The 27,357-nt window shown below is 39.6% G+C and overlaps 1 protein-coding gene across 1 annotated transcript in view; it reads left to right on the plus strand.

The window, feature by feature from the left end:
- Nucleotides 1-27,357, plus strand: part of Pde6c (phosphodiesterase 6C) — a 48,506-nt gene that overhangs the window by 18,520 nt on the left and 2,629 nt on the right. The window contains exons 9-19 of the mRNA XM_015500029.2: nt 1,205-1,354; nt 2,488-2,556; nt 7,022-7,168; nt 7,414-7,521; nt 7,891-8,000; nt 14,641-14,728; nt 22,697-22,797; nt 24,263-24,370; nt 24,458-24,521; nt 26,968-27,042; nt 27,154-27,237. Coding sequence (XP_015355515.1) covers nt 1,205-1,354; nt 2,488-2,556; nt 7,022-7,168; nt 7,414-7,521; nt 7,891-8,000; nt 14,641-14,728; nt 22,697-22,797; nt 24,263-24,370; nt 24,458-24,521; nt 26,968-27,042; nt 27,154-27,237 — 1,104 coding nt within the window. The remainder of the gene's footprint in view (nt 1-1,204; nt 1,355-2,487; nt 2,557-7,021; nt 7,169-7,413; nt 7,522-7,890; nt 8,001-14,640; nt 14,729-22,696; nt 22,798-24,262; nt 24,371-24,457; nt 24,522-26,967; nt 27,043-27,153; nt 27,238-27,357) is intronic.

Below are 27,357 nucleotides of genomic sequence, written 5' to 3' on the forward strand. Positions count from 1 at the left end.
CAAAGCTAGCTAAAAACAATCTGTTGCATGTGGTCTTTGGGCCACACTTTGAGAAACACTGAACCTTCTTGCCTGCATTTTCCCATTACCCTGGAAGTATCTTGAGCCTTGATTTTATTCACTTTTGTAACATCAACAACTAGACCACTTCTTGGCACAGCATAGGGGCTTGGCAGATGCTTGTTAAACTCAATGCACCATGAGAAAAAACACTACCTTTTGTAGCAGCCAGAAAAATAAAAACCGTACTAGGTATTTCAACGGAGAGAATTTGATATAAGAAATGAGTTGAACAAGGGCTGGGCATGTACTTCAGTGGTAGAGTGCTTGCTTAGCACATGTGAGTCCACAGGTTCAATCTCCAATACTACAAAAAAAAAAAAAAGAAAGAAAGAAAAAATATCATAGGACAGTGAGGTAAATCTAGGTAAGAAACTCTTCTCATCGATAAGACTAGAGAGCAAAGGGGAAAACAAGTTAAGGCTGTCAGAACATGGGCGCTTGGTTCCAATTCTGGTACACCTGATTGGATGTACTATAGTACAGTCCCAGCCATGCTCTAACACAAAGCAGGAATTGCATATATGACCATTGTTACCATTGGTGGAAGCTGGGTGAAGGATACATTGGAAATTTCCTTGCATTTCTCTCTCTCTCTCTTTTTTTTTTTTTTTTTTTTTTNGCAAAATAATGGAGGATGCATAATTATTTGTTATTCTGGGATGATATTTTGAAGGGCAATTAAGACATGAGTCACTCATGATTAAAACCAAAATATTGTTATTGTGTCATTTCTATTTCCTGACTTCTACAAATTGCAACATTTCCTACTGAAGTGTAAAGTTTGGGCTTAACCAAAATTCTTTCTAATTCTAGAAAAACAGGAAAGAGTATTTCTATCGTCTTCTTCCCTCTCATTCTCTTTCTCAACCCCAGCCCTCTGTCCAATTTTTAGATTCTGCTTTATTTATTCTACTGTGGTTTACAATTCTTCGCCTGCAATAGAGTATTCATGGTTCATTGCTCTTTGAAAAGCAAGGGATTAATCGGTTTTATTGTGTGGATCTGATTATTTATATGTTATATTAAAATAAGGATCTGGGTTTCTGATGGTGAAGGAAACTGATTAATTAGAAAGCCTGTAGATTGCTCTCACCAAATCAATTTTCCTTTAACTTAGATAATCTGAATCACTTTTTATACATTTCAGACTCTCACACAATTCCTTGGATGGTCTCTTTTAAATACTGACACCTATGAGAAGATGAATAAGCTAGAAAATAGAAAGGACATTGCTCAGGAAATGCTCATGAACCATACCAAAGCCACTCCTGATGAAATTAAGTCTATTTTGGTAAGTGGGGAATTTAACCCTATAAATACTAGGTGGTAGTTGACATCAGCTTCTGGAAATCACCTAATCACCCAGGAATCTGACAAAGGGACATAAGTTTAGTCCTGGGCTAAGGAGGGGAAAGCACAAAGAGGGGCTGAAGGAGGACTTTGGTGGCCCAGTGTACATGGACCCAGGATGCCAGGTTACTTGGTTGGATTGGCCTTTGTTAATAACAGTTCCTGGGTTTATAGGATCTCAAGTAGTGATATCTAGATTCAAGTGTGCTATCAAGGGAAAAAATATCTCCAGGAAGAACAATGTATTAGTCAGTTATTTTCATATAATGCTGCATAACAACCACCACAACAGGTCAGTGGCATGTAGTAAGAGCATCTCTCTCTCACTCATGAATTTGGGGGTTGACCAGGCTTTGTTTGACTTTGACTGAGTGTGGCTCCAAGATGTGAGTTGGGTTTGCTCTATGTGTTCTTCATCTTTCGTGGACCAGAAGCTACCTGATAGATATTTTTCTCAGAGATGACAGAAGAAAAAAAGAGCAAGTCCAAGTACACACAAGTCTTTGCTCACATCACAGTGACCAAAGAAAGTCATTGACCAAGACCGATATCATAGATAATGTGGGAGCCAGATTTTCCTAACATTTTAATTGCCATAAAATGAAAGAAAAACATCACACACCTTTTATCTCCGTTCCTTACATTCTGCTTGATTTGTGGGTATGTGCACAGGTGTAGTTTGGGTTTTGTTTGGTTGGTTTGGGTTCAATGGTGAGTTTGAGAGTTAAAAATATACTTGATTTGAGTGTTTGACATGTTATAGATGAGAAGGTCTGGGGGAAATCATGGGTAATTGCTAATTGGAAAACAGATGCAAGCTACCCATTTTTCTCTTTCTTTCTGTTTTTTCTTTTTACCTACTTACCCACAAATTTAGAGAAATTAGTTGTATTCAATTACTTCTTGGGTACAACTCTTCATAATAAAGTACCAGAGTTTAGTATCCAGAATGCATCTCTATTATGGAACTTAACTGTATTTAAAATGTATCTTTTAACTTATTTTAATAGTAGAGGAACATGATAGAAATCTCCTTCATAGGAATTTCACACCTCGATTGCTTTTACATTTTAGAAATTTAAAGAGAAGTTAAATATAGATTCAATTGAAGACTGTGAAGAAAAACAGCTTGTCAAAATTTTGGTAAGTGTTTTCCTTCTATCCCTGATGTCCTTTTAAGAAAATATATTAGGACCTGCTTTCTTGTTTCTCAAGTAAATGTTGAGGTTTCTCTTCCCTGACACTTTGGGAGGCCAAAAAGACTGACTTTCTGGTTTCCTGTTGTTCTTTATCTTTGTCCTCTCCAGTTCAACTCACAAAGATAATGTGGAATCCCAGTTAGACTCCTGCATGAAGGACCTCAGGCACAGAATCTAGGGATATCATGACCTCGTTTATTTTAATACCTTTGGATTGCACCCTGGCCACCCCAGAGGGCATGCCAGAGTTGCACGCGACCACAGACCCTTGTAGACTCAGTTGACCACGTGCCCTCCCTGACTTCTCTTCTGGAGTCTGGAGGAATTCAGTGCCTTCCTATTGTCCTTAGGTCACCCCTATCATTTCTGGTTGAAATCAATTCCTCTTTTAGCTCACTAGTTCCTTCTCTCATTTTGTCCTGTGTCCCACTCAATAAATTCTTAATATTAGAGATCATCTTTTTCGGTTCCAGAATGCATGCATAATTCCTCTTTTAGTGTTTCAACATTTTTCTATTTTGACTATTTTTAAAATCATAATTATTTTTTAAAAAACCCTTAACACCCCAATCACCTCTAAGTATGGTTCTACTGTTATTTTTACATTGGTTTCAGTCATTTGATTCTGTTTTTAAAAAAGCATGCTTCATGATTTTTAAATTAAAAATCAGATATTGTGAATAAAAATGTAGGATATCTGAATGATGTTATCATTCTAGAAAGAGGGTTAGACTTCCTTCTAGAAGATGAAGAGAATTGCTTTTAGATTTTTTTGGCGGGGGGGTCTTCTTCAGTTTTGCCCTTACTGGAGTCCCCATTGCTAGAGTGAGGTTCTTCTACAATCCCATGAGCTCCTGGGATATTTATAAAGATTTCAGAGACTTGAATCTTAAAATAATATCACATTTAATTCCCTCTAAAACTGCTTCATCCTTTTCCCTCTGCCCTGTCCAATCGGTAATACAAGCATTCCTACAAAACAAAGACATATCATCTCACCTGCCCCCTCCCATGTTTTTAGGCTTTGTCCTCCTATCCTGGCCTTTGGCTCTGCTGCCACAGATCACTGGCCTCTCAGCCTTGTTGAGAGCTCAATTCCTGCCCTCTGTGTTTTTGTGTCCCTGAGGTGCGCACACAGGGGCAAGGCCTCACTATGTTACCCAGGCTTGACTTGAACTTGGGAATCCTCTTTACCTCAGCCTCCCTGTTTGTTGATATTTCATGAGAGTGCCACCATACCTGACTTGATATGCATCTTCTTGTCAAACAGAACCTTAACCAACATATCTGACACCAGAAAGAACCTAGTTCCCACGTAGAGGAGGAAGGACCTGATATTGTAAAGTATAATAGACTTATCAAAAATAGCTTATTTTGAATGTAAAATCCATTTTACATAAATTTAGGAATAAATTTATGTAAATTTATTGCATAAAATTTAGGAAGTAAAACAAACAAATGCGCCAGAAGAATTCTCTAATATCATCCTGGAGTCATTTCTCACCCTGATTCTTTCTCCAGGGGTGCACCTTAATTTGGGGTTCAGGGGAGGTCTAGCCTCTTCTCTAGGGGTGACTGTGGTTCTAGGTCTCTGTGTGGAAGGAGTAGGGTGGCAGTCCCCTGAGTCAGGCAAAGGAGGTGGTGAAGGCCCTCCTGTTGGCTTCCTCCTGCTCTGTGGGCCATTTGGGGCCCTCTTGGAGGCCCTGCTGCTTATGTTGACCAGACCGTAGAAGTTGCAGAGCATTTCCCAGAGATGTGCCACATTCATTTATCCTTTGCTTATTTATTTTTTCATTCAGTAACTATTGAGACACACCATACAAGGAACAGCATTAGGTGCTGAGGGCAAAAAGTACAAACTAGTTCTTATCTGGTTCAAGAAGCCCCCTGTGTATTAGGAAGACAAAAAAATGTAAGCAATGTCACTGCCCAGCTGTGTTCTTGAAGCCTGAATCTCAGGGCTCTGGGAAGGTCGAGGCCTCGTGCCATGCTCAGAAGATGGTGGAGTCACAGGGGAGACCACGGTGCCGAGGTCTGAGGGGAAAGCAGACACTGGCCAGGCCAAGACAAATGATGGGGCCTGCAGATGGCTGGAGATGGGAGTGGGACTCAAGGACAGTGCATACAGGGGTGGAGACACAGGACAGCATGTTGGTCCAGGGCAACCAAAGCAGCTGGGTGTGGCTGGAGGACCGGTTAGCAGCAGAGAAAAGCTGATAGGTGTGGGACAAGACAGTGACCGTCCTGCACAGGGGACCTCAAAAGTCACCTGATTATAGTTCATGGGAGGCAGGAGGCCTGGAGTTACTTTATACTCAGTAGGCTGCCAACAAGCTCCTCCCCTGCTGTCAGCCCTCAGCTGTGATTTCTGCAAAGAACATCAGCTCCATGGAGCCAGAGTGCTACTTACCAGACCAACAAGTAGCCTTTGCTTTTATCCATCTCTCGGGATCGCAGACTGAAAAACTGTGTGATTTCTGTATTAGACTCCCATTTAATTGGCCCGTGACTGTGAATGGGGCCTGGAAGTCATGATTCTGAGAACTTCTTACTTATGTCTCCTACTGAATTACACGTTTATACTTAAGAGTGATGATCCTGCGATGTAGGCAACAACATTTCTAACTCTTATCTCTCAGGACTATGGGCCTGAGACGCCAGGGCCTGTGGGGTGGGTGGGGGAGGAGCGCACTCCACAGCTCTTGCAGCCTCTGGGGTTGATTTTTCCAAGACTCACTAATCACCTGTCTCTCCACATGGGAGTGCATAGTTCAGGGACAGTGGCCATGCCAGCTTCTCTTATTGCCTAGGACATGCACAGGTCTGATAAATATTCCTGAATGAATTAAAAAAAAAAAAAAAGGAAGGGCTGAGCTGAGCAAGGGGTCTGGAGAGGTTTGAGAAAGAAAAGAAAGAGCAGGAAGGCCAGGGACAGCAGAGGGCCGAGGAGGGCCCTGTGAGAAATGGAGGAGGAAAAAAGGGGCCCTGAACAGAGTCCCAATTTCTTTGACCGTTGAAAATGAAACTGGGATTAATTTATGACCAAACAATAAAGTCAAAAATGTCGTTATACTGTCCCATTTCACAGATGAGAACATAGAGGCCTTTTCAGGTGTGGTGATGTATCTAATTAGAACCTAAAACTGAATGCTGGTCTCCTGGCTTCAAGCCATTTCTTTTTAGAAAAAAATAAAATATCTTGTTCGAAGTTACCAGAGTGGCAGTGGTGAGAGGGGCACCCAGGAGGGCCCTGGGAAGCCCCGTGAGGGACGGGCAAGACCCCAAACAGCCAGCCCAGGCACAGGGGCCGGGGGACTAGAAGCCATATTTTGCTTGACGCAGGCATATGCCATTTGTTGTTCTCTAGAAAACTTGAACTTTCTGAGGGAAGTGACATGCTTTTTCTGACTTTTGTGACCCCCTCAGCACAGTATTGGGACAGGCTGTGCAGTCAGTAAGAGTCTCTGAATGAGCTCCTGCAGGTCCATCTGGTGGACCCTCGTGGCTGTTGCTAAACTGTCTCTTGGCACGATCTCTCCCCATCATAGAATCCCCTCCTTCCTTCTCTTTCCTTATGTGATCTTCTCCTTCCTTCCTTCTACCAGCTCATGTCCCTCCAGAGTTCCTTATTTAATTAATGGGAAGCCACCTGTCCCCAGGCACTTGGTTTCTCCCACAGCACCAAGCGCTGGCTGCCATGCTCTCTGATGAGTCTAAGCTCTCACCCCTCACTGGCCTGTATTTCATACCCATTTCAATAAATTAAGTTCCTCTAAGGCAGGATCCATATTTTTATTTCCCAAGTCATGTCAATGCTCACGTACCTACTTTGCTGTTTTTTTCACATACCCCTAAGTCCTAACAAGATGTGGGTTAAAAGAAGTGTCAGCAAATGTGCACCCACACTGAGAGGCCCTCATCCATTCATTCAGCAAACGTTGACTGAGCACCTTCAGAGACAGGCACCATGGATCTAGTGGGAGGCTATCACTGAGCAAATAAAAAGGAAAATACAAGAGGGTGGAATTAAGCAAATACCTGCTGTTGACTGAATATTTCTTGGCTGAAACAAAAGAGGAACTGAATAATGAAAGCTGATAAGACTAAACATTTAATTTTGCATCACAGAAAGAAGACAGCCACTGGAATTGGGTTTGGAATCGAATCCCATCACTTAGAAAGTTTTAAAATAAGGCGGAATCTGTTTCACCACCTGTAAATGGGCATACTTATGTAGGTTTTTGTAAAGATCATCTGTGCAAACTGTACAACCCAGTGCCTGACACAGTGGCTCAGTGAAGGACCTGTGTTACCCATTTATTACAATTTGGTTTTCCATTCAGTGTCGGGTATGTGATCATAAAGGGGAAAAGATGAATGCAATCTAAGACAATTTGTCTTTTCAACAGAAAGAGGACTTGCCGGACCCACAGGCGGTAGAACTGTATGAATTCCGCTTCAGCGACTTCCCCATTACAGAGCACGAATTGATTAAATGTGGACTCCGAATGTTTTTTGAGATAAATGTGGTGGAGAAATTCAAAGTACCTGTAGAGGTCAGATGTTATTTCATTTAAAAAAAAAAACACGGTGTGATTCTGTTGCTGCACTTCCCTAATGTTTTCTGTGGTTCAAAAGATTAACTCAGTTTGGATTTTAAATTATCATTAACTTTGTAAATACATCAGCTTTAACTCTGTCAACAAGACCAACACATCTTTTGAGATAAGATTGTCACAGGCCTTCTAACCTTTAGAATTCTATTCCAAAGTCTGACCAACGTTGTGTCTTTGGGTAACAGGTTCTTACCAGATGGATGTACACGGTGAGGAAAGGGTACCGCGCTGTCACTTACCACAACTGGCGGCACGGGTTCAATGTGGGACAGACCATGTTTACTCTGCTGATGGTAGGTCACGAAGTCCTGGAAATCATTGTAAAACTGCCAATTCCCACTTGAGCATGTGAAAGATGGGTGGGTCCATTACTTCAGATGCTTCATTTTAAGTTCATGGTTACAATCAAACCCCAATCTTGCTGCAGATGATCCCAGGAATGTGGGGAATCTCTGGGCACTGGGCTGGATTAGCACCCCGACATTCATGCAACTAATTTCTTAAAGGAAAATTCAGTCGCCTGCTAGGTTTGGGAATTTCCCAGAATGCTATGTGACACACAAGAAATAAGCCAACTCTCTGTAAAATCGTCGTGGGTGCAGGCAGGCCTTGCTGGGGAGATGTATTAATTGACATAAATATGTGCCTCTGTATATTTTTAGACAGGAAGACTAAAAAAATACTACACAGACCTGGAAGCTTTTGCCATGCTTGCTGCTGCCTTCTGCCATGACATTGATCATAGAGGCACCAATAATTTGTATCAGATGAAGTAAGTGAACACAAATACAGTATTGACATGTCCTTGTGGGTGTTCCAAGGTGCCTAGGGGGAGAAGAAAACTTTCCCTGTCCCTTAGCCCAGTGAATTTCTCTTCACCCTGTTTGGGAACAGCAGGGCCTTATTCTGTTCCCTCCCAAGCTTCAGCCATCGTCATGATGTCTGCTCTTTCTGCCCGGATGCTTACATCCTTCTTTCCTTTCCGTTTCCAAATGCCTTATTTTTATATGCCTTCATTTTTTTTCTTTATTTAATCAGAGTACTGACTTTAAATATTAAATTGCATTCATTTTCTGGGAACAGCGGTGGTGCACGTCATAGTCCCAGCTGTTCAGGAGGCTGAGGCAGGGGGATTGCACGTTTGAGGCCAGCCTTAGCAACTTAACAAGGCCCTGTCTCAAAATAATAATTGTAAAAAAGGGCCGATGCAGCTCAGTGGTAGAGCGTTCCTGAGTTCATTTCACCATACGGAGAAAAAGAAAAGTACATTAATCTTAGGCTTAAATTTGTGTCCATCTGAGGAAATGCTCCCCATCTTGAGCTGGAGAATACTTCTTCCTGGGCTCATTACCCTTCATTTCTTGGTCCTTTGGCTTCTAAAAGTCAAACCCTCCTTTAGCTGGTCTTCTATCCTAACATCAATGCCATTTTCCTCTCTTGCCCCAAGAAAGAAAATGCAATAATAAGGGGGCAGGCTCAGGGTCAGACAGATTTGGTTTCACTGGGTTCACAAGTTATTTCTGCTTTATAAGCCTCAATTTCCTCATCTGGAAAATAGGAATTATAATCATGGCATCTAACAGGTAAGGTCTTTGTAAAGATTATGTGAGATAATACCTATAAAGCCCTCGACTTATGCTAGACTCTTAGCCCTTAATGAATATGAAATATTTTGATTTCTTTTATTAGTCATTGGTATTCTTCAAAATCCAAAATTCATGCTAGACCAGATCCTTGAAAAAAAAATTTTTTAAGGATAAAGAAACTTTCTTATGATGATTTTCATCCTGTACAGACATAACAGTGAGTCCATGTTCGTAGCTTGATGTTTCTCTCAGGTTGTCCAAGTCCAGAGTCACCCAAAGCACCCTTGTTCAAGGATCATGATCATCCTTGATCGTGGTTTTAAAGATGCCCTATCTGCCTCAGCCATACTTCACCCCCATTTCTGACACATAACCCACCCCTCTCCAGAGGTAGTGAGGTGTTTTGAGAAGATCAGGCTTTGGAGTATTGGTTTTGGGGGTCCAACTCCTGTCTGGTTGAGGTATCTTGGGTGAGGTACTTAATCTATTTAAGATTCAGTTTCTTAGCTATGAAATGGATATAATAATCGCCTCTCAAAGATTGTGATGAGAATCCAATGATATTACATATGTGAAACCTACATAGTTGGTGCTCAAGAAAAACATATTGAGCAAATGTAAAGCACTTTGTAGATAGTGATTCCTCACCTTCAGCAGTGGTAGCAGTTAGGCTTTGTCCTGAAAGGGGGATCTGCTGAGGCTTGGGGCAAGAATCTCTTCATCATGGGTACGCCCGGTCCACGCTGGCCATTCTGTCCTGTGTGCAAATCTCCTGACAGTGGTTGGAGTTCTCTGCCTCTTTCACTTTTGGCAGTATATTAACCAATTCAGTTACAAAGGACCTAACATTCATGGGGTACCCTCTTGTGTGCTGGACGAAGCTAAGAACTTGACATACATTGTCTTATTTTTATCCTCCCAGCACCCCCGCCCCATGGGAGATACTGACATTCCCCACTTTTATGGATGAGAAAATCAGTTCAAAAGGAGGAAGTCACACTTACTTTAGGTTACAGGAAGCATCAGGATTGGGTGTGGTGTCTCACCTCCCTGTTTGTAGGAAAAAGATGCCTATCCCATATCCCAGATTTCTGCCTTGGCCAGCCAAGTATGGGGACTCTTAGGGTCTTTAAAACATGTCTCTTCTGGAAACTGGACGTGAGCAATGCATGAAGATTAAATGAGGTCATGTGTAGAAGTGGGGATGGAAAGGTTGCCTGACTGCAGAGCAGGACAGGCCTGTCTTCCCTCAGTCTCAGGTGGAACTACATCCTTCTGGGAGTTCCACTAAGCTCTCGGGGTCAAATGCAGTCTTTTTTTTTTTTTTTTGCACACAGTACTTCAATAGCAATTTTGATGGACCTCTTTCTGTACCCCTATTTTGTTGGAAGAATGGCTCAGGGAGCCCACAAAGATGTTGTGACATTACTTTTTATTAAGCAGTTAGTAAAAAGGTTGAATAAGACTCAATAATTCTTCTCACACTGATGGTACCAATGAAGCCACCTATGGAGTCCCCTGAAACTGTTGGGACACTGATGACTCTGCTTCCTGGCTTGACCTTGTTCCCTTGATCTGATTACTTGTCTCCAAAATGTCTGAAATCCTTCGTTTCCTTTCCACTCTTATCTCCCAGCCTTAGACTATGCCCTTGACAATGCCCTAAAAACCTTGCCATTTTCAAAATTCTGTTTACTATTCCCTCAAGTTTTTGTGTTCTCTTTGTTTACTTCACTCGTATAACCAGTCTGTTTTCCATTCCATGCTTTTATGTTTGTAGATTTCTTTGTCCCTCTCATCCCCTTTTCTCTGATTAGTTTTTTAGTTCACTGGTCTTTGGGTCTCCTTTGATTACTGGAGAAATGCCATTATCAGAAAAAAATCAGAAATTTTAGAATTCAGTCATCCTTCCATCCAGGGTAGGCCTCTCCCATATGCCTTCCTCTTTCCTCTGGTCTACGTTTGATTATTCTCCATAATGGAGAACCCACTTGCTTACAAGGCAGAGCATTCTATTTGGGGATGACTCCCGTGTTCTTCGTGATATTGAACTGAAATTGATCTCCCCACAACTTCGGTTTCTCCTAGTTCAGGTCTCTAGATCTGGCACAATATGTATAATTTATCATCCACAGACTATTCCTTCATCTAGTAAAGAAAATTATCATGTCCCTCTTCCCAAAGTACACTCTTTCCCCAGTTATACACACCAAGTCCTTTTAATTTTTTTTTCATAATGGTTTTCATCATGTAATTCTACTTATCATTCTTCTCTGAACCCACTCCAGTGTTTTTATGTCATTCCTAAAATGTGGGTCCTAGAGTTTGACAGAGTAATCCACACATGGTTTGAAGTACTACCTTGAAACCTGATTAACCTTCATCTTCTTGATTTGATTCTTTATTCTCCTTTTGAGCCATACTCTGTAAATCAACAAATTAGGGCGGGGTTTTTTTCATTTTTTTTTTTTAATCATCTATAGGTTGGAGAGTCATGGCTTCTGTCCATGTTTATTCAAGTCATCGATGAAATATGCATCAGGGCAAAACAAGGGCAGAGCCCTGGGGCAAGGTGGAAACCCACTTGTAGGCAATTGATTAAGGCAACCCCCAAGGCAGCACTGTGGGCTCTGCTTTCTAGCTGTTTGAGTATTGAATGAAGACGCCCAATATTCCAGCCTGCACAGAAGGTATCGAGAGACATCTTCTCTATAGCCTCACTGAGGGCCTGACACAGGCTGTCCCTGGCCTTCTGCTCCGGTGTCACAGCAGGGCTCTTAACATTGATACTGTGGCTGCATCTTCTCTGCAGTTCCCATTGCTTATTCTGTGCATGTTCACACGCCATCTGTTCAAAGTTTCAGAGATGCATCAACCTCCCTGTTCTCTCAGCCTCAAATTGCACCCTCTCCTACTTCTTAAGTTTTATCCTAGCCAGGTGCAGTGGCACAAGCCCATTATCCCAGCAGCTCGGGAGGCTGAGACAGGAGGACCAGAAGTCCAAAGCCAATCTTAGGAATTTAGCTTAGGCCCTAAGCAACTCAGTGAGACCCTGTCTCTAAATAAAACATTAAAAAGGGCTGGGGATATAGTTCAGTGGTAAAGTGCTCCTGGTTTAAACCCCCAGCGCCCAAAATAAATAAGTAAATAAGTTTTAACATAAATTTTACTTGTATCCAGTCTTCAATCATCCAAGCCAATACCTCAACATTTCCTAGAGAACACCAACAATGATTTCCCCTCAACACACACACACACACACACACACACACACTCAAATCCCAGCAGCAGTTGGGAATGATACTCACCTGTGTTAAAGGGCCTCTCTGTGCTCTCAACTCTCACCACCTCCTGCTGGAGTTTTAATTTTCAAAAATTATTCTTGGAAAGATAAGGAAACCTGGTAGGCTAAGTAATCAGATCACACATGTCATCTCTGTTTCTTCAACTTCTCTCCTCTAATTATTTTCTCCCTGAATGATTAGAGTTATTTTCTATACTTCAGGCTAACTATTACCAGACCCTCTAATGTAGAAAATTATTAATGAATGTTGTGTTTTTCTTTTCTTTCCTTTTCTTGTCCTTCCTTCAATGTTCTTTCATCTTCTTTGGAAATTACCTGTTTTTATTTTGGTACCAGGTTGAGCCCAGGGGTGCTTAACCACATCCCCAGCCTGTTTATATTCTTGTTTTGAGACAGGGTCTCGCTAAGCTGCTTAGAGCCTCACTAAGTTGTTGAGGCTGGCTTTAGACTCGTGATCCTCCTGCCTCAGTCTCCTGAGCTGATGGATTATAGGCGTGCGCTACCGTGCTGGGCTTGTGAATTGCTTTTACTAAGAAAACATTTTGCCAGACTAGTTTCCTCTCTTCCCAAATATGTATACGTGTGTGTGTGTGTGTGTGTGTGTGTGTGTAAATTAATTCTTTTTTACAGAACCATTTGTGAGTTGGTTGCAGACATCATGGCATTTTATTCCTAAATATTTCAACATACATTTCCAAAGAAGAAGGGGGGGACATACGTCTACATAAACACAAGATAATGATCACCCTCAGGAAATTTCCTTTTGATAACAATACTATTATCTAACACAGAATTTTTTCTCAAAAATTTTCAATTACCCCAATAATATCCTTTATAGCTATCTGCTCTCTGATTCAGGATATAGTGAAGGATCACATGTACTTAGTTGCCAGGTATCTTTAATCTCCTTTAATCCGTCTTTTCGTGTCTTTCAGGTTGTTGATATTTTTGAAGAGTTATTTTGCATAATATCCCTCAATTTGTATTTAGTCAATTGTTTCCTGATTAAATACAGGTTGACATTTTGAGGGGATTCTTTATCGATGATCTTGTATCTTCTCTGTGCGTTGCATCAGAGGTCCATGGTATCAATTTGTCACTTCAGCTATGAGGTCAAGACTACTTATGGATATGTCCAGCAGATCCCTTTTTCTAGAACATTTTCTCCTTGGTAAAGAATAAGTAATAGGTGAAGTGCTGTTTTGAAGCTGGGAGAATATCTAGTTTCCCAATATTATATTTGATTGATGTTTATAACCCTAACCGAATTAATCATTCACTCCCTTCTAAGTAGAATTGAACTTGATTCATTTAAAGAAAATCTCCAGTGCTGACACAGAGTAGGAATTCAAATATGTATTAAAATTATGATCAGTTATAATACTGCTCCAACATAGTTTAATTGTTCCCTAATCAGAGTATTTTGACAATGACTCTCCCTCCATAAAGTTCTGTTTTCTATGAAGTAAAGTGAAACTTCTCCACTAAGTCTGCCATCTATATTTCTTGTATCTTCCTTTATTAAATTATTTTTTTCTATATTTCTATGACAAATTCCTATAATTTATAGACCTTAGGTTCAGCCTCTTTCTACCTCTTATTCCTTTTATCTTTTTATTTTCAATACAGTTTCCTCTTCCCGGACCAGGAGGTGCTGGAGAAAAACAGAGTACCAAAGGCTGAGGTTCCCATTTATATAACCCTTAACAAAAGGGAACTTTAAATATAAATTTATTTCTCTGTCTTGGGGAAGGAGGAGAAGAATGTTTCTTTATGGTGATTTTCATCTTGATTCTGGGAAATTCTTACTGAACACATTCTAAGCAAATAATTTAAGGGCTTTCACAGGTTTGCTACATGTTTGTAAGTCATGGTCCACCACCATAGATCCTGGGGCAACTTAAACATTTTAGCTACAAGCTAGGTGCACTACTATAATCCCAGGGACACGGGAGGCTGAGGCAGGAGGATTTCAAGTTCATAGCCAGCTTCAGCTACTTAGTGAGACCCTGAGGGCTGTGGATGGAGTTCAATGGGAGAGCACCCCTGGTTTAATTTCTGGAGAAAGAAAGAAAGAAAGAAAGAAAGAAAGAAAGAAAGAAAGAAAGAAAGAAAGGAAGGAAGGAAGGAAGGAAGGAAGGAAGAAAGAAAGAAAGAAAGAAANGAAGGAAGGAAGGAAGGAGGAAGGGAGGAGAGACAGAGGGAGGGAGGGGAAAGGAAGGAGGGAGGAAGGGAGGGAGAGAAGGAGGGAAAAGATTTTAGATATAGGAGATGAACTGAACTCTAATGTAAATAATTTAAGCATTGTTTTTTTCCAAATTCTTTTTTTTCTGAAATAGCATATTCTCGTCTGTTAAACCTAAAGAAAACTTTTCAATATGTTATTTTTGACCATTTCACAGACATTTAGTGGGTGAAAGAGGAGAGATATGGAAAAAAAGAATCCTGAGACAGTAACGATTCTGTATCGTATGGACTTCTGTGTGATCCTTAAACAGCTAAAGTTGTGGTTTTCCTCCTAGGTCCACATCTCCACTGGCAAGGCTTCATGGGTCATCTATTTTGGAGCGGCACCATCTGGAGTACAGTAAGACCCTCTTGAAGGATGAGGTATGTGCGCCTTTCTTTAGGGCAGCTTACTGATTCTGGATCAGAGCCCTAACCCACAGAAAATGCTGGAAAGAGAGTAGCCCTGAGTTATGGTATTGACAATGCATACTGCCCTTGTTTTTGAACCATTAGTTGGAGTAGCTCAGACAGAACCATAGAAAGTCAACAGAATCTCTGTGCGTCCCTGGGCAAAGAAGTAAAAGCATACGGTGGATGTGAAAGACTATACATAAGTTAATGTAAGGGGGAAAGAGGCCACGCAGGTGCCTGGTTTTCTTATACTTCTTGGGACACACACTGTGGAGCCTGGTTTGTGCCTTGGAGAGAGCCGGACTTGATGGTGGAATAGGCATGGATCAGGATATAAGACAGAAACAGGTAGCTGCCATCAGGGGGGCACAGAGTCATGTTCTGGAGCTCCAAAGGGAGGGGCCACATTCATGGGAGGAGAAGGGGAAGGGGTCAGAGATGGCTTTAGGTAGGAAGTGGCTTTAAGTCTTTTGAATTCATGATGAGTGGCACATGTCATGTTCTGCTAGTCTCCCTTCCATAGGAGCTGCTTATTCTTCTTCCCTTCATCAGTTTTATTTAAGGGGTAGATAGATAGGTGGGAAAGTTGTGAATATAATGTAATAACACTTTCTTAAGAAAGTTTCAAACCAAAATCAATTCAAATGAGTCATTATTCAATAGAGGGGACACTATTTTTCACAGGCAACAAACTTACTTAGAATTGTATGTTCATTAGGATAAATACACCCTCTGGATAGTGGGGCTTTTTTCTCATCTACAGTAATAATCTTTTATTAAAGACTCAGGGAGGGAATACACAGGAATAAGTCAAATCCAGAGAGAACACTCAATTCTTCTAGGTAATGAAAAGCCAAGATGGTCCATACAAGCCATGTGGGAACATCTTCTAAGGCAAAGTGACTGGGCAGAGAAGTAGAAAAAGAAGAAAATGATCTGAGTGGTTTTAATAATGTCTGATTGATAAGCACTCAACACTACATCCACCCTAAACCTGCTGTAGCTTTTCTCAATCATCAATGCCCTTGGTGAAACATGTCGTCTATCCTTAGTCTGTTCTGTTGCTATAACAAAAATATCAGAGACTGGATAATTTATAGAGTAGAAGTTAATTTTGGTTCACATTTCTGGAAACTGGGAAATCCAAGATCAGATGGCTACACCTGCTGAGTCTCAGGGTGGAAGAGCAGGTAGGCATGAAGAAGAGACAGTCGTAAGCGTCTGTCTTACTTTATAACAACTTTCATGAGAACAAACTCCCAGAAAGGCATTAATCCCTCCCAGTGACACCATCACTTCTCAAGGGCCTCACCAACACCCTTACATTGCGAATCAAATTCCAACATGAGTTTCAGAGAGGACAAACCATGTTTGATTCACAGCACCTTGGGTGAGTCTAGATGGTGGTTCTCAGACATGGGTGTCCAGACTAGCTTCTTCAGAATTGCCAGTTTACTGGTGTGTGTGTGTGTGTGTGTGTGTGTGTGTGTGTGTGTGTGTGCAGGTTCTTGAAAGCACAGTCTGGCCAGCCTTTTTGGAGCCAGGATCTAGGGTTTTGCATTTGAACCAGGCCTCTTTAATCCTGAGGTGCAGATAGAATCTCTCCCTACAGCAGAAATCCTCGCATAGGTAATATCTGTTCTATGGCAATTAAAAGAAGAGTAGTGCGAGACCCTGGGTTCGATCCTCAGTACCACATAAAAAAATAAATAAATAAGTGAAATAAAGGTATTGTGTCCAAGTACAACTAAAAAATAAATATTTAAAAAAAAAAAGAAGAAGAAGAGTAGAACTGGAAGGAATTCAGGAAAGGAAAACTGTCATCACCTAATTTGTTATGATTCTTTGTTTTGTTTATGGAACAATCTTTGGTTTCTGAGTAAGAATTTTCTGTACATCCCACTGTTTCTATGATACACCATGAGGCCATGTCAAATATATCTATCACTTAATTATACATTTACTTACTAAAGCAAAATACATTTTAAAACCTACAGCCAAATATCTCAATGCTTGACATTGGAAGGCTCCCAGTATCTTACATGTTTTTCTTCTGAGCTTTGACAGTTTATAACAGAGTTATGGTTTCCCACCTTAATTTTTTATGTTATGTACTTTGCAGCCTAAATTGGCTTTGATGGCTATATAAATACTTATTATTCTTTCTAAAAAGGAATATTACATCTCAGTAATCTTTGCTATCTTTTCAAGGACCTGTCTACAATACTATTCGACCTGCTAATTGCAAATGTTTAAAGCCTTGTCAATAGAGTCGCTAGGTGATGTAATCGCATAGCTTATTTATGAGCAAATTGAACACTAAGAAAAAAAAAGATACTTTTATGTATCAGATGTGCTTTTCCTATTTTGGGAACATAATGTAGTTCTTTTGCTTTTTAATTCTGTAAAGAAAATACACATATTAAAGTTTTTAAAAAATTTTTAAATGAATGTAATAATCCTTGGGATTTAAACCAGATAGAAATCAACCCTTTACCTGATTGAATGGGTAGAAATCTTTTTAGCCAGATTTTTTTTTCTTAGTGTTCAATTTGCTCATAAAGAAATGTCTTTTTCTCAGTGCTGAGGCTGGAAGTCCAGGCTTTTCCCATGCTGAGCAGGTGCTCTACTGCTGAGCACCAGTATAAATTTTAATACTAAAATTTGCGCTACAGAAAATTTCTACAAATATGACAAAATAAATTGCTCAGTCTAAATCACAGAACCCTGTTATTACTCAGAACATCCCTTTTTGTTCCGTTTAATACAAAGAAATAGCACAGAAGAAATTAGAGGATCTGTGTCCAGTCACCAGTGAGGCCACAACATGTTGCAGTATTCTTCTGTGGGTGTCAAAGGCACCACCGTGAAGATCAGATCTGCCCATACTCTCTCTGGCTTCAACTCACCTGCGAGCACCAATCAGAGCCAATTAAAACCATTTCTATCTGTTTTGCTGTGCTACATGGACTTCATATTTTTATTGTCATTTTAATAGTCAGGAAAGAACAAAAATAGATTCTTTTTGTGAGCTAGTGAAGCCGCTGAGCAAGTCGGGCTGGGCCTGGCTGGGCCTGGCCTGGGGAACAGCCCCCCTGTCTTCCTTTGGTGCCCTTGTCTTTATATTATGTTTCAGCGAAATGCTCGGTGTATGTGTGGGAGAGGGGACGGAATACCACATCTCCTGTATTTTTTAAACTAATGATTTCAGAGCTATTATAAAAACTATGTATGCCCACTATAAAAATTCAAGCCATAGGGAAAAACTCAAAGACAAATATAGAAAGAAAAAACAACACTTCAAATCCCTCCATCCAGAAACAGATACTTCATTAACATTTAAAGAATTTGATTGCAGTCACCCTGTGACTATATACAGGCAGCATGGAGAGAAACAATTTTTCAAAAACAAAAATCACACCATAAACTATTTTTTGAGTTATTTTTTAAATCAACTTTATTAAAGAAACACACACACACGCGCGCGCGCGCTTCTCTTTAAAATGTACAGTTCTGAGTTTTTACCATTTTATACACCTGGAAAACCACCACCACAATCAAGATACAGAATGTTCCTGTCTCCCCAGATGATTGCTCAGGCCTCTCTCCTCTCCCAGCCCCAGCTGACCACTGAAATGCTTTCAGTCCCTATGGATTTGTTTGCGTGTTCTGGATTTTAACAAGTACAATCATACAATAAGCTCTCTTTCATGCTGGCTTCTTTCATGCAGAATATAATTTTAAAATTCATCCATGCTCTTGTTAGTGATTCCTTCCTTTTCATTGCTCAGTAGAATTCCATTAATCTTAAATAAAAGGCATTGGACTGGGGCTGTAGCTCAGTGGTAGAGCTAGCGTATGTGAAGCCCCGGGTTCAATCCCCAGCACCACAAAAATTTAAACAATAAGAAATAAAAGGCACTCAATGATTTACTTGAATATATCAGAAACATTTTAGAGATGGAAGGAAATGCAGAATTTCACGTGATTGTGTCATTATCACAAGAGATGTTAGTTCTTAAAGACCCCTCTAAAGTGAACAACAAATGTCAGTGAAAAGTTATGGAAGATATATCTGAGCATATAAGTGTTTATTTTTAAACAATATGTGTCAACTTTATAGTATCTAATAACTCCCTGCTATAAAATGTGAAGCAGATAAGATGCTTAAACTTTCCCCACATCTTCACCTCCGTTTTACAAGGAATTTATTATCATTTGAATTTTTTTACCATCATCAGTAGCTATAAAATTTATGTTTTGCTTTATCATTTCTGCTGTCAACTTAATTCAATTTTATGGTCCAGTACCCATTGATCCTTTGCATTTCCATGTGGAATTTTAGAATTCATTTGTCAATTTATAAAAACACATATATAACCTGTTGGTATTTTGTTGGAATTGCACTATGTAGGTTTTTTTTTTTTTTTTGTACTGGGGATTGAACTCAGGGGCCCTCAATCACTAAGCCACATTCCCAGCCCTATTTTGTATTTTATTTAGAGACAGGGTCTCTCTCAGTTGCTTAGTGTCTCCCCATTGCTGATGCTGGCTTTGAATTTGTGATCCTCCTGCCTCAGCCTCCCCCACCACTGGGATTACAATTGTGTGCTGCTATGTGCTGCAGATGACTTGTTCCATTTTGAAAATTACTCATCTTTGAATGTAGCCAGATCTGCTGCGGAATACTGCAGGGAAGAGGCAGGAGCAGCTGGGGGAAATCCTCAGCTTCCAGTTTGTTGCCTCAAACACTTTCACCAATGCATTCTTTTTAAAAAAACTTTGGTTCTTTTTTAGTTAAATATGACAGTAGAATTCACTCGATGCAATTACACAAGCATGGACTATCTATTTCTAAATAGGACCCCTTTCTTGTGGATGTACATGATGGTGAGATTTACTCTGGTGTATTCATATACGTACATAGGAAAATTATGTCAAACTCATTCCATTCATTCTTTTCCCCATCCCCTCTCCCTTCCTTTTATTCCCATTTGTCTTCACACACTGAACCCCAAGTGTATACAATGAGGTCCAAACATTTATTAAACATCAGCCACAGGTTTGGCCAAGAGCATCCTAGCAACTAACATGAGAACAGAAATAGGATCTTCTATATGAATCTATAACCACAACTTAAAAAGAAATACCAATTAGGGGCTGGAGTTATGTGGTAGCTCGTGTGCCTAGCACGTGGGAGGCACTGGGTTCAATTCTCAGCCCTGCATATAAATAAATAAAATAAAGGTCCATTGACAACTAAAAATATTTGTTTAAAAAAATACCAATTAGAAGCTGTTCTTTTAAAAACCTCAGGTTCAAGGAAGGAAGAAAATATAAAAGAATGTAGAATTAGGAAAATATTAATTTTCTCAATTAAAAATATGAGTTTTCAGATAAAAGCAAGGATGAGTGAGATGGAAAAAAGAGTGAAATTTGGGTATACTATGTTCTATACATAGAAGGAGGCAGCAATCAAGAGTTGGATATAAACCTATTCCTCATACCAAAATTTTAAAATTTAGTATTGATATATTTTGGAAAGCAAAAGAATGTTCAATAATCTATCAATTTTAATATTACTGTCTTGTTATTTTGGATTGGGAAAAGATTTGACCTGAATGCAGCAGGACAGCATTAGTCCTATTCATTTCTCTCTCTCCCTTAAAATGTGGCTTTTTCTTTCACACACATGTGTTCTTATCACATTGAATCAGGTGTTCAGGTTTATAAATATAAATAACATGCACTAAAATGATTATTGCACAATAAATATCAATCTATCTTGTTAATGGTGGTATGTTCTGGATTCTACCACCTGACACTTGGTAGAAACAGGAAGTTTCTGTCTGAGGGGATTGTTCATTTGAATTCAGCAGTCTGGCTTTTAAAAAGGATTTCATGTACTGCATATATTAGTTTATCTAAGAGTGTAAGGCATTTTCACACTTTCTCTGACATTCTCTTTTTTTCCCCCTTTGGCAAGTACAGCAATGAAGGTTGACTTTAAATGTTTTGAGTCTCCAGAGGAATGTGTCTGAATCACACAAAGACACACTAATTTTGGAACATAGCATTGTACATCTGCGAAAAAGTACAGGCAGGTCACTACCTGCCAATGCAAATGTGCCACTGGATCACCACTGGTCCAAAGGGGAGACCACCATTCTATGAGAATCGGGAGCAGATTAAGTGGGATTAAGTGACAAATGCTCCATCTTCCTTTCCCTGTCCCTGGCCAGTGCAGACCAGATTGAAAATAACTTAATTCCCAAGATTTAGTTCAGAGATTCTGGAATAAATATGCTAAATGGGGCTGCTGCGAACTGTCCTAAGTAAGAAATTGATTATAATTCAGACAATTTTTATTTTTATTTATTGTAATTTGGAGTGGTTAATAGCCATTGCTTTACTCTCAATATAAAAAGACTAAAGTTGCTATGGTGAATTCATTGTTTTAACAACAAAAAAAAAATCAGTTTTACTTTCTATTACACATGCTTTGGAAAAATACCTCTTGTTATAGATGTTATAAAAAGATTACATAAGTGCAGATTTATATATTGAATAGTATAGTGTGTAAAACTTGAGCTCTGATGAATCATTGCTTTCTATTATTTCAATCTCTTGGAATCAATGAGAGCCACACTTGGTCTTGGGTTCGCAGTTCTATGTTAACCTAGAGCTAGGCTCAAAACTTTATGTAACAATAATAAAGCTACAAAAATTTTTTAGTTTTACAGCAATTTCCATTTTGAAAATGCATTCCCAGTTTTCGTTTCATTTGAGACAACAGATCATTATTGAGCATAGACCAAGTGCTAGGCAGCAAGGTAGGGCTGCTGTTACCATTCCCATTTGAGAAACCAAATTCTCACAGACAGTAATGACAATGTCCAGGATTATACAACTACCAAGTGGTGAAGCCAGGAACTGACCCAGCACTCCTGGTTGAGAGGTGGCATAGGGTCGAGACTGAAGGCATAAACTCTGCAGGCAAGCTGCACTGGGTTAGACACCAGGGCTGACTTATTCCAGCTGTTTCACCTTAAGTAAGTTACTTAACTTTTTTGTGTTATGATTTGCTGTAAGGAGATTAAAAGTTTTCACAAAATTATAACCTGGTAGATAGTAAGAACCATTTGTTGTTATTATTATGTGGTATGTAATCCAGCATCCTTTTCAATATTATGCTGCCTCTTTCTCTACATAGCTTATCAGACTATCTCTTCTTCCAGTGGAATTTTTCTGGATTTTGTCACTCTCAATTTCATTTGCTAAGCCCCATTCACCTGTCTTTCAGCCTGTCTGACTACAACAGTTCATTTGAAATATCAAGGCTTTTAATAACCACCCCAAGTTTTATACTCTGGTTTTCTTGAAAAGAAAGAAATGAAGCTGAGGCACATAATTATCAATGAAAAACTCTTTGAAGAAAAATCTAGTTAAGTTTTTATAAAATATTATTGCAAGAAAACATTTTAAGAACAAATGGGAGGATCTCATTATTTTTTCCTACATTCACATGAGTATTAGTGGAATTTGTAGTTTCTGAAAGACCAATGCTTCCTATAATCACTCTAAGATTATCTGGTAGATTATCCAACATGTTTAACCATTAAACCTCTCCCAGGAATTCTTTATTAAAATGCCTTAATTAATATAAGCCCATTCTAAATCTACTGTTATTTTTAAAAAATAGTCTTGCAAGAAGACACTTTTTTTATATACTGAAAACTTACAACATTGAATACCTGAATATTTGCTAAATACTGTTATAATTTAAATTCCCTTAAAGTACAGTAGAGAGGTTTACTTAATCCAGATAAAAACTGGAAGCAAAACTGAGACTTGCTTCTTGTTAAGCATATTTTGATTTGTTGGACCAAAGGCAAATTAATGATTGCACTTTATTGTGAATTTATTTTCATTTTACAGAGTTTAAACATCTTCCAGAACCTAAACAAGCGTCAGTATGAAACAGTTATTCATTTGTTTGAGGTTGCAATAATAGCAACTGACCTGGCTTTGTATTTCAAGTAAGTACACACTCACACCTGTACCACAGATTGCTCTTAAACGCTGTGTAGTTCTGCTTTCCAAGAATTATCTGCTGCACTTAAAGGTAAGATGCATTTTTTCACATGCATGCATGCAAATTTGTTTATTTTTCTTTTGGAATGTCAGTTAGAATATCCTCAAGACAGGTGCCTGATAGAGAATTTACTAGAAACCTGGAAATATGTTTTAAAAACTTACACTCCCCCTCATGTTAAGTTGCTTGTTATCTGAAGAAGTTTGAACTAAAGAATATGCTGTGAAGTTTGCAGGTTGCCAGCACAGGAATGTCAACCTCATGAGGTGGCCTTTTGTCTTGGTGAATTCACCATGGTCCAGAATCTGGTATTCAGTGTTTCCAGCTCAGAAATTTGATCCTTTCGGAGTCTAGGAGCTGAACAGTCTTAGTGATTGTGGCACACATGAGCCAACCTCACAAAATTGAGTTATAGGCAGCAGAGGGCCAGCCTGTATGTAACAATGACATTACCAAGGAGACCAGATACCCTAAGCATCTCCACAGTTTCTCATAAGTGAAATATGAAGTTGTTAGTGAACACTGATGATAACAGTGAGTCAGTTATGGGATCCATATATTCAATTTTGCCTTTCTGATCCTTCTTAATTAAAAATTTAACTATTAAATAGTTCAGACTTGAAAATAAATTCTTAATATATTCTTAAATATAAATGTTCACAACCCAAATTCAACCATGTTTCTTTTTGCCATATTTGCCTCTGATCTCATTTTTCAAAGAGGAAAAAGAATATTAGGGATGCAATGGAGATGGTTTCCAATTTTTCACTATTGCCTAAAATGTGATGCTGTATATCCTTATGCACATATGAGAGCTTCTCTAAAATACATGCCCAGCAGTGGTAATGCTGTAAGGTTTGCCTATGTTCAATGCTGTGCCACTTTGCAAAGCTGTACTCTTGAGCAGTCGGGCTGATTGATGTTCCCAGCAGCAGTGTACAAAAGTTCCTGCAATCCATATCCAGAACACTCTGGATCTGTGCACACTTGCATTTTATTTTGTTAATCTATTGACTGTGAGATGATATTTTACTGTTTAATTTTGTATTTCCTTGTTACCAATGAGTCTTAGCATCTATGTGCTTGGGGTTCTGATTTTTTGTTGGTTTTGTCTTGTGATACCTTATCACAGTCTGTACCCTCTCTGTTATAGTCTCTGTTCCCATTTGTAACTTTTAGTTTTAATGTATTCAGTGTTACCTGGTTTTTTTCCCCACTTTTTGATTTGTGCTGTTTCTCTTAAGCCCTTTCTATGACAAAATTAGGCAGCCATTGCCTGTTCCCTTATCCCTTGGCCTCTTGACTTCTGCTATGTGGATATCCTGATGCAAAGTGGGAACGTGAAATATGAGAAACATACATTTGAGACACCTTTTGCTCTGCCTTTATATGGTAAAATTATTTTCTAGGAAGAGAACCATGTTTCAAAAGATTGTGGATGCCTGTGAGCAAATGCAAACTGAGGAGGAGGCCATCAAGTATGTAACCATTGACCCAACCAAGAAGGAGATCATTATGTGAGTGGTCAGAATGGTATTTTCCTTTGGGGGGAAGAAAGTAGTTTGTGTCTTTTTCTATTTAACAATTTTTCTTTTCTTCCTAAGGGCAATGATGATGACAGCATGTGACCTGTCGGCTATCACCAAGCCCTGGGAGGTACAAAGCCAGGCAAGTCCAGTTGCACTATGGCTCTTGTTGCTCTAGGGTTTTTTTTTCACTGCTCACACTCAGGTGCAGTCTAGATCCCACGTAAAAGTCCACATGAAGATAGCTTGCAACCCAAGAATTCTATTCTGACAAATTATAAATATCAGTAAGTCAACAGATGCTTTGATCAGGCCCCAGGATAAGGCAAATAGAGGAAACTTTGGAAAGAAGCTGCTTCTTTAATAATTCATTATCACTGAACAGGTTGTAAAAAACTTTTGTAAACTTATTCAGAGGAGGTCTGAGTTTTTAGTTGAGGAGACAAGTGAGAACAAGACCAGGGTATCATTCAAGCTGTCCGCTGCTAAGGGTGGTTTTGCTCTTGCAACCTCTTCTTCGATGTGCTGTCAGTTACCCAAAGGGCACTAGTTGAGGTGCTGGTTTAAGGTTGTTGTTGCCCATGTGTGGAGTGAGAGGTGTGGAGGCAACAGTTGACTACTTACTTACTAATTGGATGGAAGAAACTTCTTTTCCTTCAGTTACTTCTAGGAAAAAAACCTCAAGCAGAAGAGAGGCCAGAATGACCTGGTTCAACTATAGATGTGGATTCTACCTGTAGAGTAATTGGAACTCATGGGAGGAAAAATCTGTTCCTTACCCATCCTAAGTTAATGGCTGAGGCCCCTGTAGCAAAAGACAGATTAACAAAAGAAAAGCATATAGATGTATTTAAGTGTGACACAAGAGGCTTTACTGTAAAGAAATAAAGGGTCTGGTGTATAGCTCAGTGGTAGAGGGCTTGCCTCTCATGGGTGAGGCTCTGGGTTCCATCCCTAATACCACAGGGGTAGGGGAAGGAAAAAAGATCCCAAGAAACAATTGCATTTGTGTATTTTTATGCTAGGCTTGGTGAAGAAGCAGTCACAGAGAAAGAGGGTCTAATGGTAAAGAATTGGAAACAGCAAAGCTGATTTGTTCAGGTTCTCATTGGCATCTCTGTCTTAGGCTTCTCTCCTCCAGGGATAGGGGTCACCTCTTGAATAAGAGTCTTACAATTGGTTTTAGGTAAGGTCAAACAATCCTTCCTAGGTTTTATGACTGCCTTCTGGGGAGAAAGGCTTCAAAGGTGAGCCTTCTGCTCCTGTGATTTTCTTAAATTCTTAAATTTTGGGAGTGGTGTCCTCTGAACTCCATCATCATCAAGTCCAAAGCCAAGTGCTTACTCACCCTGAAGTGCCTGCTCTTCCTCTCACACCCTATCTGCAATGACTGGGCTGGAAACCTTGGGCTATACTTGAGTTTATCTCCTTCATTTCATGATTATTTGATCATTTGTCTGTTCCACTTGCTTTTGCCTTGGTGAAGACTTTTATCCAAGCTTTGATCAGAATTTTAGTGGCAGCTTCCCACCTATCCTGATTAACTCCCCAGCCCATTCCCCATCGCCAGAGGTTTCCAGCCTCTTTTAAGTCCACTTCCCCTGACAAGACTTATACAAGCACTGGGCCTGTCACCACCTGTCCAGAACTCACACTCCCAGATGCATTTCCGTCACTCTCTCCCATAGCATCACACACTAAGCTCCTATTCACATAAGCTGGGGACAGTCCATTTACTCCTGCACAGACTTTCCCTCTTCTTTACTGGCAAACTACTGTACTTACCATAAATGCAACCCTTCATGGAACTTCTTTCCTCCTTTCCTTGATCCACAGCACTTCCCAAATAGATCACATGTCTATTTTCACTAGATTCCCCACATCAGAAAGAAAAAGTTCACTTATCCTTCTCACAAGCCTGGACCATGCCAGTGTAACACAGTGTAATATGGTAATATTTTAATTTTTGGTAGCAGGGATTGAACTCAGGGGCACTCAACCACTGGGCCACATCCCCAGCCCTATTTTGTATTTTATTTAGAGACAGGGACTCACTCAGTTGCTTAGCATCCCGCCGTTGCTGAGGCTCGCTTTAAACTTATGATCCTCCTGCCTCAGCCTTCCAAGCCGTTGGAATTACAGGCGTGTGCCACCACACAATAAAAATATTGCCTGGCAATATTTTTAGTGATATAAATTAACCCATCTTGAATGCCCTCACACTATCTGTGCATGTGTCCATGTACAAAGAAATGTGCTAGATGCTTCTAGATAACCAAAACAAAGAAGGAATTGAGAAATGTTGCACTTGTAACATGTTTTATGGAACTAAACGTCCTCTCAATCCCATTCTTTATTGCTGAGAAGGAGTAGCAATACAAACCCAGAATTAGTCTAGAATATTCAAGTAAAAACTTCTCCTTCCTATTTCAATATAATCTGTACATCTTTTTAAAACTTAATAGCTTTAGGGTTTGACATCTCAAGCAATGACTGTAGATACAACCCTTCAATGTCACTCATGCTAATAAAATGCAAGTTCTCTCTTAATAAGTGGATTTAGTGAACCAAGCCTTTCTCCTTTGCAGGTAGCACTTCTGGTTGCAAATGAATTCTGGGAACAAGGAGATCTGGAGAGAACAGTGCTGCAGCAACAACCTATTGTAAAGACCTTGGAATAAAATGCATTACTTAGTAAAAATTAGTATGAATCAGTCTATTTTGTTCATTAAATATAGGGAAATTATCTTAAAAGGATTTATTTCTCTTTCTAGCCTATGATGGACAGAAACAAAAAAGATGAACTACCTAAACTTCAAGTTGGATTTATTGATTTTGTTTGTACTTTTGTATATAAGGTAAGTAAACCAATTATTTGAATGAGCCATATAATCTCTTAGATGAGAATTTTTCTCTTCAATTATAACAGCAGCAAAAGTCCACCCACCCACTCCCTCAGAGGAAAGCCATTAGGGGTG

This window comes from Marmota marmota, unplaced genomic scaffold, assembly GCF_001458135.2.
Source record: "Marmota marmota marmota unplaced genomic scaffold, marMar, whole genome shotgun sequence".
NCBI lineage: Eukaryota > Metazoa > Chordata > Mammalia > Rodentia > Sciuridae > Marmota > Marmota marmota.